At 37.8% G+C, this 19339-nt stretch overlaps 1 protein-coding gene across 4 annotated transcripts in view; it reads right to left on the bottom strand.

Annotated features, from left to right (window-relative positions):
• Positions 1-14041: 14041 nt before the first annotated feature.
• The window catches only part of neur (E3 ubiquitin-protein ligase neur), a 237738-nt gene continuing 232440 nt past the window's right edge, over positions 14042-19339 (bottom strand). For all 4 annotated transcript variants that reach the window (XM_083142968.1, XM_083142969.1, XM_083142967.1 and 1 more), the window contains exon 10: positions 14042-16628. In XM_083142968.1, coding sequence (XP_082999094.1) covers positions 16401-16628 — 228 coding nt within the window. In that variant the 3' untranslated portion in view covers positions 14042-16400. The remainder of the gene's footprint in view (positions 16629-19339) is intronic.

Raw genomic sequence — 19339 nt, 5'->3', positions numbered from 1 at the left:
GTTCAACAATATTATGCTTCTACTTCCAGAGATATTCAAAATCCATATTGATTTTTATCACTAGAAAACGATTGCATTGAATATTTTTACACTTTTTTAAACAAAAATATATATCTTCACATAATTTTGACACATTTATTACATTTTTTTACTAAAAAATTACGAGTCTGATTTTTTTTCATTTCTTGTAAACAAACAAACAAGTAAGGATGGACACGGAACAGAAACATTTCCGGTGCGCACAGCCAATAAGAAAGTGTTATATCCACTTGGTTCTGCAGCACTCTAGTGTTTGTAAATACGCCACAGGGTATTCGATGCCAGACATGGCATATTCAATCTCATCTACATATTGCGTGTAATGAGATACCTGCTCCGGATGATTTGATTGATCAACCTGGTACAGAGCCACCAAGATGCACCAAAGAAAGCACTTTGCATCATTATTTTGTATGTTCAGCACAGCCCTCTTATTTTGAATGTTCGGTGGAAGAGGCACATAGCTGAAAGCACGAAGAGGCGTGAATTTGTTTAATTGAGCTATCAATGTGTGAGGACTACCGCACAATGTCCAAGTGATCCCCTACCCTCGAAATTGTCGTGTTTCTTAACCAGTTCGTTGGAAAGATTAGAATACGAAGAAGTCGTCCAAATTATCGATGTCCGCCACATGAAGAACCTACAGTCGGGGCGCGATAAGAAGCGGCGTGCAATCAGAACGCAGAACGGCAGAACATGACAAAAGTCTGTCTCCTCGTTGGCTGCCATGTGGCTGTGGGTTTTCTCCGTTGCCACGTTCGCACAAACAGACGGACAGGCTAATCAGCTGTTGGCAAGCTCGGGAAAAAATTAAGCGTCACGCGAAATTAAGCACGTACGTATCAGTATGCTAATATATGTTATTTCCGTTGTAAAGTGATAATTTAACGAATCTAGAAGTTTGAATCTGAAGTTTCTTGTAGGTTAACGTTAACTTCCCGTGTGAATTTTACATTCTGGCAAGCATGAAACATTTTATCTTCCTGCTCTACACAGCAACCGAAAACCTTCACTGAAAGAACCTCTGTTGTGTTTTTATTATGGTACATTGGAAGCATCAGTTACCGGCATATTTTACTTGTGTTGTATCGTATCATAATTACCTACAAAAGAAAATGCGTATTGTGTTATGAACAACTGTGGCAAATCGTTCTCCTTTGATTTCATGCCGCCTCTCTTTGCCTTCTTTGTCACACCGCGACATTTGTCTTTTTCGCAACTCCATACCGACCGCAGCTATGCCCGCCTATTGTTTTTGTATATGAAACTCGCCCTTTGTTTTGTAACGACATGGGATTTATACTTCTGTGACATAGTTGAAGCTTCAGAACGTACAAATGAAATGTATTTCTTGAAAATTAGGGCGAATAACGTATAAACAAATTACGTACAACTTGGTTTCGTTAACACGTTTTTTAAATTATATTTTGCGGAACCTACAAAAATTTACCTTTTATACAGAATTTCACAGAACTGAGTTACTGTATTACAGAGAAGAATTTATCAAGAACAAATCAATTGTGTGTGAATTGATTGCTTGATTGATTGAGTTGGTGTTTTATAGTCCACTTTATTCACACTACGGCTAATCTGGAATCGAACCCAGCACTACTTGATTACAAGGCGACGACGCTTACCCTACCACTGTACCATCCGGGAGGCACACGTGGGTGTGTGAAGTGAGATGATTTGGGAAGTTACAGGATAATACAGGCTCTGGCAATAATTAATTCAATTAATTACAACGAAACGCTTGGCAATTGCTCGATTTCCTAAACATTAATGATACATTTGGTACATGTGTAATTAATCCTTCTATCTACCTGTATGTAAAAACATAAAAAATGAATGAATGAACAGAAGTAGTAGTTAAAGAATCAGTTGTTTTTGCTGAGAATGAGAACAATGGAGGTGTCCCGTTGTTGACTGTTTAACCAGATGTTTAATCCTACACGTGTTTCTGTGGACTCGCGAAAATCCTGAAGTAGGTGAATCCGGCAACTGCGCGTCGCTACCAGAGCCGGTGGTTCCACGCAGGTTGCTAGCGCGTCCCGACTGTAGTTTTTCGTTCTGTGATAAAAAAATATTCGTTGTGCCATCGAATTTCTCGTATTCAGAAAATATATCAACAAATACTTTAATTGAATTGTTTGTTAATTTATCTTTCAGAATATTTATTATAGATGTTTTCATTTCGCTCAAGAAACTAGGAATGCCACAGCCTGGTTCGGACGTAAAAGAGAAATCCTTGAGCTGGCCGTTAAATGCAGACCTAATTGGTATACGTTCATTGGATAACTTAATTGGTTTTGACTTGGGCGCATCAGTCGAAGGATTGTCAATTTTACTTTTCGGTAGAGATCCAGTCGATAGTTTGCAAATTTTCAGATGCCTATTTGGATTAGGAACGCTAATTTTCTTTCCGCATGAGGACAGGGCTTCGAAGGTAACAAACAATTTATTCTCGAACCTGTTTTGCTACATCTTGCCCTATGTACTGATAAATTGTTTCTTGATATTAGCTTCCCACAAGTAACGCATTCGGTTTTATCATTTTTGCGAGTGAAACTCGTGGATGCAATTTTTTTTTAATACAGTTTCACACAAATCAAAAGTTAAGTAAAAAACCGATAGAATTTTTAGGTATGTTATTTATAGGGAATTTCTCGGGGACAACACGTAACGCCTGATCAAGTCAAAATTCAATCTGGTCGAAATCACTAGGAAACACCTTTAAACTTGAAAAAGAAGTTAAAGGACTATGGTCGCAAGTACATTAGAATTTGCAGGTATGTTATTTATATAGAATTTCTTGGGGACAACAAGTAAAATCTGACCATGTAAAAAATTCAATGTGATCGAAAAAACTAGGAATCACCTTTAAACTTGAAATAATTGTTCGAATGTAGCTTTAAAACAAGTTAAAGGACTATGGTCGCAAATACAATAGAATTTTCAGGTATGTTATTTATATAGAATTTCTCGGGGACAGCAAGTAAAATTGCAATCAAGTCAAAAATTTAATGTGTTTATATTTTTTTTAAAAAATGCAAAATTTCAATCCAACCCTTCCCTAGATTGGAGAAACCTTTTGTCATTTTTCCGACCTTTCAATCGCCTCCTCCGTTGTTATTTTTGACTCAATTTTCAAATTGGCCATTACCAAATTTACCACAAGGAGATGGCGGTTCCTAAATGATATATTTTAGTGAAAAAAAGTCGACGTAGTGAAAAAAAGTTGACAGAAAATTCCAACATTCAAGTTTTGCTCATAGATGGCTCTGTCGTCGCCTATCAAAAATTCCGCGAAATTCAAAAATCGCGAGCGTACTCGGAACCCCCCCCCCCTTCCTCGTAGTACATCGTAGATTACTCCGAGGGCCCTCCAGGTTCGAACATAACGTGAAAAATTAAAATAAAAAATTCATCGTAGAAGATTACTCCGAGGGGCCCTCGAGGTTCGAACGTAACGTGAAAAATCAAAAAAGTACATCGTAGAAGGTTACTCTGAGGGGCCTCGAGGTTCGAACGTAACATAAAAAATCAAAAAAGTACATCGTAGAAGGTTACTCTGAGGGCCCTCGAGGTTCGAACGTAACGTGAAAAATCAATAAAGTACTTCGTAGAAGATTACTCTGAGGGTGCTTCTTACTTGTGATGAGATTCTTACGTATGATGAGTTTGAAACAACACTTTTATACTACTTCAAAAGTAGGTCAAAGGATGCGTCTAGCTCCTACCGTTTCACCTATTACACAAGTAAGTCAAAGCTCATACCGTTTCCAACTACTCATGAACGATCGCAAAAAAATATTATAGGTTAAGTTATATCACGTAAGATCGTAAGAAAAAATACGTAACCAAAGAAAAACAACACTTGCAGGTTAACTTAGTCCGTAAAAGGTCGTAAAGAAGTGAATAGGTTAAGTTATATCACGTGAGATCGGAGCATACCTACAAAGGATGAGGTAGGAAAAACCGAGTTGCGGTGAAAATTGTACTGGAACGTCATCGAACGCTATAAAATCCACAAAAAATCATCATAATATGATACGACTGAGATTAAATGCATAGAAATAGGGGATACCTACAAAAGATTGCGTAGAACCGCTACTTTTATACTACTCACGAAGTGCTTCCAGTTGCTGGATCAAACGCATCCCTATACCAAGGAAGATAGATGCGGTTATCGATACTGCAAAACATGCAAAAATAGCCGTGAAATAAACCATCTATGCTATATGCAACCGCACCAAGGACGTGGCGAAGGGCACGACATGAAACGATACCTGTTTATGTTTTATGACTTCGAGGCGACGCAGTGCACTCCATTCGTGGGTAAACAGACACATTTGTACATGAAACGTGTCTCTGCGTTGTGCAGCAAGTGTGTGACCATTGTATGACCGATCCTGATATGTAAAACAGTTGTGCTGCCTGCGGGATCCGACAACACTGCTTCGAAGAGGATCCAGTAAAGCAGTTTATGGATTATCTGTTTGTGGAACGACCCCATTTTAAGAAGATTGTCCTGGTGGCTCATAATTTTAAAGCATACAACGGTATGTTTGTTTTCGCCGAGCTGATGAAGAGGGATGGCACAAAGATACTGTACATGAGCGTTGGCAAGGAGTTGTGTTTCCTCGACTCGCTGAATTATCTGCAGATGCCTCTAGCGAGTTTTTCCAAGACCTTCGATCTGCAGGAAAGTCGGAATGCAGTATTAATGAAATGATAGTTACATACAAAAAATGTAACAAAGCGATATGACATAAATTATATAAATTAAATTTTAACATTTACCTTGTTTTTCAGAGAACACTTTTATTTTTACTTTATTTATGTGATAGGTACATACCATCATACAAAAAAATGTAACAAAGCGATATGACATAAATTACATAAATTACATTTTAACATTTACCTGGTTTTTCAGAGAAGACTTTTATTTTTATTTCATTTAAGTGATAGGTACATAACAATTCGACACCCCTTTAATAATGCTTGCGCCAACAGTTCCCCACTTTTTCGCCATTAGAAGCTGTTCTGCATCGTGACCGTACGGTCTAAGGCGTCATGCTTTGGGCTCCAGCTATGGGACGCGTGCAGGTTCGAGTCTCGTGGATGAGCGTGACAACTTTATTCCTGATATTTCGGCCAGTCAAACTCGCGGCCCGCGGGCCGCATGTGGGCCCCAGCATCCGCTAATGCGGCCCGCCTTGGCCCCACTTAACACTTCATGCTTGAAATTATCTATACATTTGTAGTTATCCGGTTTTCTGTTTTCTCGTGATACAAGACCAGACTCATCCAAACTTTAACACATTGACCAATTTTCCCTACACAGGTATACATTCCATTATAGACTAGGTGTTGTGTCAACTAAGCAAGCTGATTGACAGGTTACTTCTGAAGTAAGAAAATATCTTGCCAGCTGGGGGAGGGCAGCGTGAATACTTTCTGTCTCCCATGAGTCTGTTTCTTGATTTTCAAGGATTTACCTGGAAGAAAAGCGTTTCTGTAAAAGTTTCAGAGAACCATATCGCTGCCCAAACTTCGTGGGAGTAAGAAAAGCACTATAGAAGAGGAATGCAGATTTTTCAAGTGAAATGCTTACTTTTGTTGTGAAGTGAATACTGAAAAGCGTAGAAATTTTGTACCCTGATAAAGTAAATTCATTCAGAAATATTTCTTTATCACGAAATAAATTTGCCATAATCTGTGGTGGAGTGGTTAGCACAACCCGTTGCGACACCAGAGGTTGCAGGTTCGAATCCTGGCCTGAGCATGGGTTTTCTTTGTATGTGTCCCTTCGTCAATTTCATCATATCATTACTCATCCTCATCGTCGCCATTAGCCAAACGTGGCAGAAAAGCAACGCTAATAAAAAATCAGAAATACAGTTGAGGAGAGGATTTATTACTTAGTCAACGAACAATTGAAAGCGAAAATTGTTCGTGTTGTTGCCTTTTCGCTCACAATATGCGAAATTACGGACGTCTGTGAGCTAGCTCGGTTAGCTCCCTTCACTCGTGGATGCGATGCGCGCAGGTTCGAGTCTCTTAGGGGAAACCTATCAACTTTTCTCCTGAGATTTCGGCCTGTGTATAGGACCGGTTGCCACCGACCATCGTGAGGAGATTGGGAAGCTATGAATGAGTCACGGAAACCTACAACAAAGATTAGGGGTTCGTCGTGTTGACCGCACATAACTGGTTGGACTGGAAGTGAGGCCGGCAGTCGGTAGGTGGGCTCTGGCCCTCAGGGGCTGTAGCACCACGGGTTTACTTACGTATATTGGCGTAGCCAAGTGTGGGTCCACAGAGGTTCGGCCTCTCCTCGAAATTCTGTCACTTTATTTTGACCAATTCACTGGGATTTTTTTAAGAGTACTTTGTAACACGTATAATGCTGATCTTGAAGATCATACAATAATTAGTTGGACTGAAATTTCACTTGGGAAGCAATCAATTAACATTGGGAAAAATCACAATAGGGGAGAGCAACTAATGTGATGCAGGAACTGGTCATATGTTTCCACAGGGAATTCCCATCACCACTGAGAGTTTGTCCCCACCCTTGGCCGATTAGCCGGCCCAGTAGCGGAGTATTTATCTCATTTCGCTACGACGCCAGTGGTCCCGGGTTCGAATCCGGTCTGGGTATACGTGTCCTTCGTGAGCGTCTCTTCATCGATTACATCATATCATCATTAGCCAAGAGTGGCAGAAAGGCGAAGTAAAATAAACAAAATCAATTAATCTTGGCCGATTAAAGCTGCTGTGAACTCCAACGATGAGAACTGTGCAAAGGGACTTAATTCAGATCATAACAAAGAAAATTACTTCATCAAAGTGTAAGTTCAATATTATACTATTGTTTCCTGACATCTTTGTTACTACTGTACATTTTGGTACATTGTTTTGTCCGTCTTTCTCCTTTTCAGTTTTTCCATATGTTATTACGCATGTCCACGTTTCCCCTCTTTAATTTCCAGGTAGTTTCGCTCCTGCCCATCTCTAATAAGGACTCGATTCGTTAATAGTTGAAATAATAATTGTTACTAATTCTTGCCTTATTATTATCATTATTATTGTATATTGATTTTGTATAAAAAAACACCCCCTTCAAAAAAAAATACTTTCTTTCAACTGATATTCTCTACCTCCTTCTTTACTCTCAATCGATAAAATTCCAACCTCAACAAGAAAATTCAACATAATTATAGTAGCCACTGTAATCAACCAAATTTATTCAATCAAAACTTCAGTGATGAAGGTTCTGTCTCTGGAGCCTGCCACTCGTCTCGCTCCATGCAAGAGTCAGCCAGCAAGCAGTGAAATGCGAATTGCTTTGCCAGTGGAGAAATTTTAGCCTCCGAAACCAGAATTAAAAGAAACAGGTGGGTGTCCTTTTCCTAGAAACCTCACTGCGGGAGTCACGCGGAGGGGAGAGGGGTGGTGAGGGAAGGAAGGTTCTCTGGCCTCAGGCTTAGGACAGCCGAAAAGAATTCCTAGTCCTCTGATATGTCGCTAGGTGTCTCTGTATCGCATCGGCCAGGAAATTACTTTCATGCCAACCTCCAGGCCACTCTTAATTCTCAACACTTCAACGCGAATCACATGCTGCGGCCAATGCCGGCAGTAACAAGGAACGACGTTCCTGGAACGCAGCCAAGCCGGTGTTGTTTTTCAAAAGCAAACGGCAGGCTCCACGTTCATGCTGCAATCGCCGAAGTAGGAAGTTGATTTCACGGCCAATAGATGGCACAATACTGTACATTCGAAACAACGTCGGTAATTAAAACAACAAATTAGTAAACTAGTTCCGAGGCCTGCTAGCCTATTTCTCTTAAGAAATATTCTTCGTTAACTTATATTTACAATACAACTACATTAAGTCATTCCATTTGTGTGTCCGGAGAAAAAAGAGGCAATCCGAGAATTAGGTATTCCTTATAAATTTAAAACAAACAATCGTGCCGCCCCTACCAAAGTGCCGCTCTAGGCCCGGGCCTATTGGGAAATCCTGGCTGGTAGCATCCCTCACAAGACGGACACGATGAAGTCTCTATATCGCCTAGAAAGATTTCGTTTCACTCTCATCTCGTTTTTAAAACACCATCTCAGACTCGTCTCGAAATTAGAATATAAATGAGATGGTATGCTTTCATTATTTAAAGTTTAAAATATCGTTGTATTTGTAAGGTCACTGAAATATCTGCAAAAGAAATCTGATAAAACATGACATTTTCAATGTATTTAATTATGCACAAAGTGACAGAATGCATTGAATTCTGCTCATAATTACGGAATATGAAAAGTTATAATTTGTGTAAATATAAAAGATAATGAAAAATCCCACAAATGCATGGGGTGTGACAATTGAAACAATGAGCGATAAAATTGGGAAAATATTACCAAGACAACTTTTATTTCTTTTGTCTTATGGAAGCATGGTGACTGTGACGTCAATAGTCCATCAGTTGCATAAACAAGTTAGTCTCTTCTCATTGGCTGAGAATGAGCAATTCATAACGACTTTCCAACGTGTCTGAATAGCATTAAGTTAAAAACTGCAGTATCAGTTCACCATAACTTCGCACAGGAATGTTGGAATGACCATATCTCTAAAATTTGTCTAAATTAGGCAGTGGTAAGTCTCGTTCAATTTTATAAAGTTGAACACTTAAGACAGCTTGATAAATTGGTTTTCAATATTTTAAAATTTTCCAATATCCTACACTTTGTGTGTTTACAAAATAAGCTTACAACTGGAACTTCTTGTACAAAAATCTCAATTTTTAAAATTTAACTGGACGGGTTAAAGTTACAGTGGTGTAAGTCACTTTGTTAAAAAGAAAAAAACAGTCTGACTAACAGCACTTTGCTGATCAACACAACAGCTGTTTCCTTTATTACAAGACCTTAAACTCGCATCTGTTGACAGTTGAATGAATCTCCGATTTACTTCACGTTCTCTGTTAACAGATTGACTTATCTCGATCTGGTTTCTATGTCTGTCTTTTTTTTTTTTTTTAAAAAAAAAAAGTGACCCACACCACTGTAACTTTACCCCGTCCAACTAATACTGTATAATGGAAATATTCAGTTTCTGAAAATCCAATTTGTAAAAATACGAAATTGAAGGACAGTCATATACTCTTCAGAAGCTGATTTATATCTTATCTCGCAATGTGCACCGCCATCCTTACACAAAGCATTAGGTCAGAGCTTGATTTCCTAAAGCTAAACTTTATCTTATTCCATCGTTTTACACTCATTTTAAACTATTTTCAACTTTCTAGAAAAAAGTTAACTAACTAGCACCTCAATGTAGTACATTAAGTTTACTGTTGTTTAATTCATCTGGAAAAGAATGTAGCATTTCTTGACAAAATGAACCTTTTATGTTTAGCTATGGAAGTGAGATTCCCTGAACAGTAGAATCTTGCACAGACAAATTATTTGAAGAGGTACACTCGCCTCAATTAGTACTCCCGCAATTTGTTTCTTTATACAGCATATTTGCAGAAGATGCAATTCAACTTACAAGTGCATCAATATACACAGTTATTACTAACTTCGTTGACCCTGTACAAGGTGCATACCTTGGATCTACGAATTTAGGGAGTTACTGTACCCTTTCGTAAAATTAGGGTGGTTCAATGTACCTGCGCCACTGGTTATACCTTTAGACATTGAGCACTAAAACAATATTTCGTGATTAGAAGTGCATTTCTCATTATATCGCTTGTTCAAATAATATGCATTCAATTGCTTTTCTTTCAGTGTCAAGAGATCTTGCCCACAACAAGGAAAAACGTCCCTGAATACGAAAATCTGGACTTCCAATTCAACAGGTGCTGAGATGTAAGAAGAGAAGATAAAATAAATTCTTGAAACTGATTAAAGTGTCTATGCTTTACTTTCAACTACAGCGCCTTGAATAACGTAGTGTGGAAAACGACCCAAGAAACTGGTTCCCCAGACAGATGAGAAACATAGATGGCAGTGCGATCAATGTCGGTGCTAATTTTCTTATGAAAGTAATGCGCCTTTGTTAGTTTTTGGAATATATTATGTAGATTTGTTTGTCTTGAAAGGCGGTACGTGAATTGATGGAAACAGTTATATTTGTGGATTGATTTGCAGTCACGAAATGGTATTAATTTGGAAAGAAAAGTAAAATAAAATGAATAAATAAATAGCATACGTGTGTAACACAAGAAGAAACATAGCAATGTGATTCCGGACGTCAGGTCTTGGACTGTGTATTAGAGTTTATTTTTCTATGTTATACGAATATAAATAGTATCCTGAGAGATATTTCATACCGAGGCGACAAACCACAAGTGTCGCTTGAAAGCGAGCAGTCGGAAATCAATGCAGCCTTTCAAACCCTAGGGACACAAGCTCTGACTGCACCGTTTCCTCAAGGAGATTTTAGACTAAAGCGACACGCGACAAATGAAATGATACGAGGATTTCACACCAAAGCGACACGGGTCATTCGGTCCAAGGCAACTTTCATACCGAAGCGACACATGTTACTTGGAAAGGAGCCAATCAAGAGCAACATTTCACATCGTAGCGGCATGACGGGGAGCACAGGCCAGCGTTCGGTTGGTGAAATCCTCAAGCAATAAGTGTCGCGTGCTGCTTGTCGCTTGTCGCTTTGGTGCGCAATATCACTAAAGCAAGACACTCATTGCATCGTGTATGCGCGAACAACAAAGCACGGCAACATGTTGCAAGCTATTGAGGAAATGGCTCAGTTTGAGCGATGCAGAAGCGACACGTGTGGCTTATCGTGTCGCCTAGATCTGTTGTTGCAATGTGCGGTTTATCGTGTCACCTATCTGTTGTTCGCAAGCAACGCTTGTTAATAGACTGAAGGCGCCATGTCGCTTGTCACTTAGTTGGGAACTCCCCCTGTAGCACGTTGCTTCGGTCTGAGCACCCTTCCTTTAAGGAGCTTCCGACCGAAGTAACAAGTAGCATGTGAATACGCCATATGAACGTGTCGTTTGCTGTTTGGACCCTCATGTGCAATGAATGCTATTTTACAGTCTGGAAGTGTGTGTCACTAGTGTGACAGTGTGAACATCCCGTGTCCCTTGTCCCATTGGTTTGAAAGTTGCCTTACACTCATGTCGATGGCACTAAGAAAGTTTTGTGTGGTTCCCCTTGTCGTTTCATGCAATCAGCATTATCATCATCGCCACGATTAGTTTAAAGCGGAAGAAAAGAGACAGTAAATATCAAAAATACAAATGCTTCAGTGTGTATATCTTTAAAAGAAATGATGATGATAATAATAATGAACCTAATTCATACGCAAAAATTTTGTTGCCAAGAGCATTCCACGCATATTTTTTCTCCCGTATTATTAACGAAAGTATGACGGTAACAGGACGTGGTCGACTGTCCAGAATGTTTGTTAATATCTTCGCAACCACTGTACCAAATATCATAGCAATTATCACATTCATAGAAATGCTTCATGTAAAAGAATCAGACGCAGCGAAAACTCCATTTACTTCCATTATAAGCAGACGAATACCAATCACCGGCTCCAACACCAGTGCCTCTAGCAGATCATTTTCGAGTGGAACCAGCCAGAGCGTGCAGAACCGTGCCGTTTTCCACGCTACGTTATTCAAGGCACTGTACTTTCGACATTTATCACTTTAGACCAAAGAACGCTATACCCAACACATAGAATGCTGATATTAACCATAATTAGCTTGAAAAAGTATGCCTGCCTACTTTTGCTACCAGTTCTACAGGATTTTCAGCAAAGGGTAAACTCACGAAATGAATGAAACTGCAGCTACTGTAGGACCTGGAGAAGGTTACTCGTGTGTCTGCTAAAAAGGATCATTAATTGAGTTAACACATACTTGAGCAGAATCAATAGTAGAAAATAAAAAGGGCAGTATATTATAAGTAATAGAAGAATAGATTTAAGCTAACTATTCACTCATACTGTGGATGGAGTAGAACAGTCTTCCCAAGAATATAGTAAGAATAGTAATAACAATTGGAATGAAGTTGTTTTCATTAGTTTATAATAGTTATTATTGTATAATAACAATCAAAACCATTATTATTAATTATTTATTGATTGTCTAATCCCTACAAAAATTTGTCAAAGCTCTTGAACGAAAAGTAGAAAAAATGGAAGAGAAATGTAGTGGAACAGAATAAAAGAAATGAAAAACTGGGAAAGAAGGATGGAAATGTATAGGAAGTAATAGAGGAAGATAAAAATATATACACACACAAAACGATAGGAAGAAAGCGATAGAGTAGCAGAGAAAGAAAGAGGTGAATAAATAGAAGAAAAATCAAATGTGATTGAGAGAAAGTAGGATCTTGATAGAGTGAAATCATTTCCGGGACACCTCCAGCTGACTGCAGGAGTCCAGGTAAGAAGTCTTATCAACAGGGTTAGCGATAGGTGCTGAGCCGAGATAGATGTGAGCAGCTCGCTTGCTGCTTGGATACTTTGAGAGTTATGACTGGCTCCCAAGCTGCAAATGCAGAACAGATAGAGATGTTACAAAAATGACCTCACCCTACCTGTAGTTATAACCCCTGAAAGTAGAGTCTACCAGAAAATATTTCATCAATCTTTGAGTGTAACTGAACCAACCTTGCAGCTAGGGGCAGCCTAAGGGGTGCCAAACCGCACTGCCGAGCACCAACGATTCATCGATATTTTCTTCATTGCGATATTTACATCCTATAAATTTTGAAATGAGGAAATTGAAAAACTCAAAAATAATGCGACTTATATTTACTAAAGATTTGTAGTTTGCATATCTGGTTTAGAATATTTTAGATGTGTTAGTGTCCCCACACCCCCTATACGCCTTCATGGCGTGGTGCTATGCACAGGGGAGCACTTTACCTTTTTTTTTTTTTTTTTTTTAGTGTCTGAAGAACATCTTTTCTACTTTGGGACAGAAAATTCCAGAATATGAGCCTACAAAAAAAAGTTAATAATAATAATTACAATAAATAATGCATTGTGCAGTATGCAGTGGCGCCAGTCGAGTGCCAAAACTTGGGGCAAAGCACTTTACTTTCTCTTGGTAGACAAGGTTAGCATTAATCCTGCATTGATTGTGCATGGTCTCCCGTTCCAGGCGTGTCATTTTAAGATCGTTATTTATTGATGATTGTTGTCAACACCCTCTCTCTGTCTAGCTGTTTCTAAACTTCCTCCTTACCCCACGATTTTGTTTTCAGTCTTAGTAAGATATTTGAGCTGCTAGGGAGGGTTCGTTGAAGACACTTGCTGTCTGAGTCCATGTGCGGCAATAGGCATACCTAGTTCTCACTGAAAATCTGATCTGCCGTTCCATGCCTGATTAACGAAGAGTACCTTTTGATAATTTTATAGAATTTCAATTTTTATAGTTTTTCAGAATCTCAATTGTTGAAAGAAAAGATCTAATCATAATAATTGAGGATTTGGCATTTTGGACCATTAATTTGGCAAATTTTAAAAACTGTCTCGAAGACTGTGCACAACCATCGACGTAACTTTTCTCACGTGACCAACGAAGGGTTAAGAGGAAATAGTACAAGATTCCCACACAGCAAAAGAAAACTGACTCACCATGACCAATAAGCACAAACCACAATGTAATGAGCAGGAGAAGAGCCCAGCAACACCACGTAGTAGAAATCTCAACTACAAAATAATGCAGTGACTCTGTACTACCTCTGCCCCAGATGCCATAAACTATATTAATGAAAACCATGAACCTTTGAAATTTATCAGTAAAATTAAAAGCAATGCAGAAACACAAAACTTAACATACAATATTTTCACCCCGTTACTGCATACTGCACCACACCATGAAATGCTATTTGGTTCTTACATGTGTAAAAATGAGCAAGTTGTTTAGAATACACTACTTTACACCTTTCTCCATTTTGTAATTCACTTATTGTGGTTATGCTATTTTAAATAATATTCAGAAAAACTGCTGACAATATTATTTTATTCATGTATTACAATTAGAAAACTTACAAATATGTGCCAAGGCATGACACTAGACATACAACATACACTCATTACTTAGGGATGCTCAAAGAAAACAAAATTTCTAGAATTGAACACTTCAAACTTCAAAACACAAATTATGCATATAAATAGAAAAATAGGTAAAATTATATACATATTTTACATAGTGAAAAATTGATTATGCAGAATCCACACATTTTAACAAAATATAACAATTTAGCATGTTTCCCAAACAATATTTTTTGTGTCAATAATAGTCACAGGAGTAATATGAATAAAAAATACAACTGTGTCATCGGACATGAAGAAAGAGAAAAACAAGCAAACAGTTTCTAACATTAAATTAATATTGCACTATGTCCTGCAGTAACACAGGCAAGTCACTGTTTTTACTGAATTTGTGTTTTGGATATTCTTAGACACCAAGAAACCCAACTGAGACTTTGAAATAATGAAGGAACAGTTTAAATGTAAGATTGTTTTCACATCCCTACATGGAAGCGTTAACGTACAAACACACACTGTGATACTAAAAAACAGACTCTACATTGAAGAGTGAGAAAGAGCCTGATGAAACTCACTGTGACCAACAACAATTCTAACAATATCGCTTTAGTTCATTTATTACAACAACCAACCATGTGGAAAACTTGCTGTAGCAACTACCTCCATAAGCCTTTTCACATTATATTTATTATTTCTGAAACACACATCAGATGTGAATTTCTCTCTCTTGTGCGGTATCTTACGCTTTTTGTTTCTGGTTAATACTCGCTGGTAAGGAAATATATTGAAGGAAGAGCTTAAATTAAGATCTATGAAACAAGTGAATAGACTTAATGCAAAAACCTAATCAAGATAATTTTTTCATTAGACAAAGGATTTTACTGGTGGCAACATTTGAAATGTTCCAGACCAGCTACTGCAAAAACAGCCTGAAAGCATAGTTTTTCTTACCCAATTGACATACTTAATGATTTATTGTTTTTATGCCTTTTTTATAATTTTGAAATAGGCAATTTCACATTCAGACAACAGGGTACGAAAAAGACATTTTCAAGATGGCTGCATTCAATTAAAAAAACTTGTTTTCAAACTCTTGATTTCATGTAAACTTCTGACTAGATTTACTTATGTTACAAGTTCTAATTTGGATGCCTCGCATCATATTTTACAATTCCAGATAGTCGAGAAAGAGAGAGAGAAAGAAGATATTACCATCTATTGTAAATAGAGTTGCACTACCATTCCATGCCTGAAGCAGAAATGCAACTGGAGGGAACTATGTTCATTTACTGGAGTGCCCAGTGTGTTAATATATGCAGAAAATTCGCCACACTGGAAGTAAGATTCATCCAAGAAATAGATGGAAGACATTTAGAGAAAAAAGTTAAGGACTTTCTACATCTTTGCATTAACTGAACATAAAACTTCTCTAAGATATTTAAAAGCAAAAACTATCTGGAAATCACTGAAGAAGCAAACTACAGATTGGAAAATGTCAATATTCAGTTCTACTTCTTTGGCCATTCTTGGTGACGTGATACCTAATTATGGAATGTTGCTTGTGGGCATGAGCTAGGATCAGAGGCCCATATAAAAATTGATATATTATAGTAATGTACAAAATTCTCTTAATATTAATTTCAGAAAAAAATCTCTTGATAATTACAAATGGAATTATCCTTCATTCATAATTATAAAGGAAAAAAGAACACGAGTCGCATCTCCACTCAGAATAAATACATAAAATGATACAAAATTAATATCTTCAATGAGTATTCAAATTCTCAGTTCCAACATCAACCATAGTCTACCAAAGAACATGTCAGTTTGTGTATATTTTAAGTACAAAAAACAATTTAAACGCTTGCTTCGAATGACATTTATACAAAACACTGTAGAAAAAAAGGCTACTTTTAACAAGTACAAATACCTGGACATAGTAGCTCACTATAACTTGTCGGGTAGACACGAAAGGCTAGCATGGCCCGCAATCTGTTTGTTGACTGGACCACCAAGTCTCGTCTGTACATTCGATTCCCTCTCTCTCTTTGGTTTTGATAAGGTACTTCATGCCATCGCACCACCCCCACTGCTCCACAATAGCAGTCTCTTATTGACTTCAGGGGCTACTTCTAAGCACCACACGCATACAACTACGCCACTATTGAAAAGCCACCATCGTGGCGGCATCTGTTTCCTATGCAGTTTTGGTTTTTCAGTCCATGATTCTCTGTGTGTATGGATTATTCACTCTGTACTTGCCCATCTCTCGGGAAGGAAAACACGCGAGAGTCCAGAGTGATGCCTGCTATCAGGATTTGTAAGTCCTAATCACATCTCTGATCACCGCTCTGCAAAGTGGGCAATGGCCGCCACCTTTCCCTCGCCACTGTTGCACTGCACATTCGTAACACATGCACATGTGACCACACATGTAAAGAACACTGTCAATTGGTCGTTCGTAGCAGATTGAACATTCATTGCTTGTGCTGTCCCAAGTTGTTGTGTCCAATGTAGAGTATGAGGTTGCAGACACTGGCTATAATGAAAAGAGAATAAAATTATGAGCAGACAAGAATAATGCATATTCAAAATTATGATAACATTCAGGGATTAAATCTACATGATTAGTTCATGGTTTTCTAATAAATTATGGAGCAGAGTTTCTGAAAGCCATAATATGGACCCTACATGAAACCTCTTACGCCTTCTACTAAAATTCTCAAACCTACACCAAAATTTAGCCAATTTCTATGATTATTATTCATCAAATGAAATTATTAAAATAATATATGCTGCATTTACATAACATAAGCGTAACATATATAATGCAAACCAAACATTTATGTGCCTATTATGTGTACTGTCAACCATAGGCATTTGCATGGAAGAGAAAGGGGTCAGTTGCCTCCTAATATTTTCACTTATAAATTCAGTGCAGAGGGAATTTATTGGCCCTACGATACACAATATTATAGCATTTTTAGCTGCTGAAAAGTTTCAGCAACAACAGGGCATTATTTCTTATGTAATTGAATAAGTTAGGAACATAGTGGAGGTGTTTAAAACTCTTGTACAAAATGAATGAAGACTAATGTTGTAGGATAGGATATTTCCATGAGCCTGCCCAAGTTCTCTCTAATGTTGGAAACATCAGAATCAGCACTGATTTAAAATGTCCAATTTTTAAATCAGGTTTTCAGAGCTTTGGAAACACTGCATGGTGTTTACAGCATAGAGTGAGTTGTGCTGTTCATGGCAGTCAGTAATGGCATGGAATCATAGCCAACATTTTATGTGTGTGAAAGTAATCGTAAAAAGCAATGATTATTCCAATTGAGGTGCTGTGACGTGTACAGCAGTTGGAGAGAAGTAAATGTTTATTTGGTCCCTGAAAAATGTAAAATTGAGGTTCCATTGGATCAGTTTAGTAAACAAGTAGTAATAAAAATATATAATGCAAACTGATTAGAATTTTTGGTTTTGCACCTACGTAAAATTTTCAAGTCCGTTTTTGCAAGCAGACTCGGAACTTTTGGTGACTCAACAGTGGCTGTGTTCAACATACATAGCTGTTTACTAATTTCTTACTCAACATGTTCGTATTTTTGCCTGCAGCCTCTTTTTGTAATTCTTTTTTTAAAATGTGTACTAAAATAATGGTGAGAATAGCAATGACCAGATACAGCACCATGTCCAATATTTCTACAATTAGTTCCAACACATCATTGTTGAAATTACTTATTAGTTTTTATCATTCCACCACCAGTTACTGTTTACTGAAATAAAGGAATTGTGTCTAGTCCTATATTTAGGGTGGCCGCGGTGGCTCAGTCGGTAACGCGTCTGACTACCATGCTCAAGGTCCCGGGTTCGATCCCCGGCCGGTTCAAATCCGGGAACTTTTCTAACGGTGGAAGCGGCCCCGGTGCCTACCCAGCATCGAATAACATGGGTACCTGGGGGAAACCCTGGGGGGTAAAGGTGGTCAGGGGCGTGATGCTGATCACATCACCCTCACTCACGACCGGATCAAGGAAGTGTGGGGCGTTACCCCCACACCCCCTATACGCCTTCATGGCGTGGTGCTATGCACAGGGGAACACTTTACTTTTTTTTACCTTTTTTTTTTACCTATATTTAGGAACTTGGTACGCAATAGCTCTCAAGAAATGGTTACTATCAATCTTTGATAAGAGCACAAAGACATTTTTTTTTACCTCTCTTTAATACAGTGGTTGAAAAATAAGATTCAAACCACTACACATATTTTAATGTTACACAAGAATTTTGAGCTCTCATACAATTTTTAGTATTTACAGTATTTAGCAAATTAGTAAAATATTTAAAATGGCTCAAAAGATGTTACAAATTTCCACTCGCATGCTAGTTATATTTATGAAACAAATTGTACTTGCCAAAGACTAAATAAATATTTATTTATTTATTTATTTATTTATTAAACACTACAGGCAAATGCCCAGTTACAGTGCTTTGATGTTAAGCTCACATACAGGTTGACAAAACAAAAGTAATTAAGAATTGGAAAGAGAAAACAAAAACAATTAGAATAAACTATAAAAAGGAACAGAATAATCATTACATAACAACAATATATAATACAAGGGTGGTATATAATAAAGTATACAACATGCTTTGTTACAATGCTTTTATACAGGGTTCACATAATATATTTGCTTTTAGGTCTAAATAGATCAATGTCAGGGGTATTATTAGAGACTATATTGTACAACACGCACATCCTCCTCATGGGATCCGTTTCGGCCATCCAGGATCTACCACGTGAAATTTGAAAGAGGTCATTTCTAGGTCTTCATTTTGAGTATGGAACATAAAAGTTTATTTTTGTGAGAAGTGCGGAGGAGTCTGTTTTTCCATTGACATGTTTGGAAAGGAAGGTTAAATGGTGCGGTGCATCTGTCTTCTTTTTTCAAGGGACGGGACACTCAGCATGTTGCGTAAGATGTCACATGAAAGTGAATTTTGGATAAATGCCATCTAATTTATATATTAAATACCTTAAGAATTTATTTTGGAGTTTCTCTATTTTTTCGATTTCCTTTTTAAGTAACGGGTCCCAAACGACTGAGGCATATTCAAGTTTTGATCTGACAAACTTATAGTAAAGTAGCAAAAAGGTTTCTTTTTCTTAAACTGGCTACCCATTCTCATCACAAATCCTAGGTTCCTGTGTGCTTCACTGAGGATGCATGCAGTGTGTGTGTCTGG

This window comes from Lepisma saccharinum, chromosome 21 (genome assembly GCF_977018435.1).
Source record: "Lepisma saccharinum chromosome 21, izLepSacc3.1, whole genome shotgun sequence".
Lineage (NCBI taxonomy): Eukaryota > Metazoa > Arthropoda > Insecta > Zygentoma > Lepismatidae > Lepisma > Lepisma saccharinum.
Note: the sequence above shows the minus strand (reverse complement) of the source record. Positions and strands in the feature narration are given on the sequence as shown.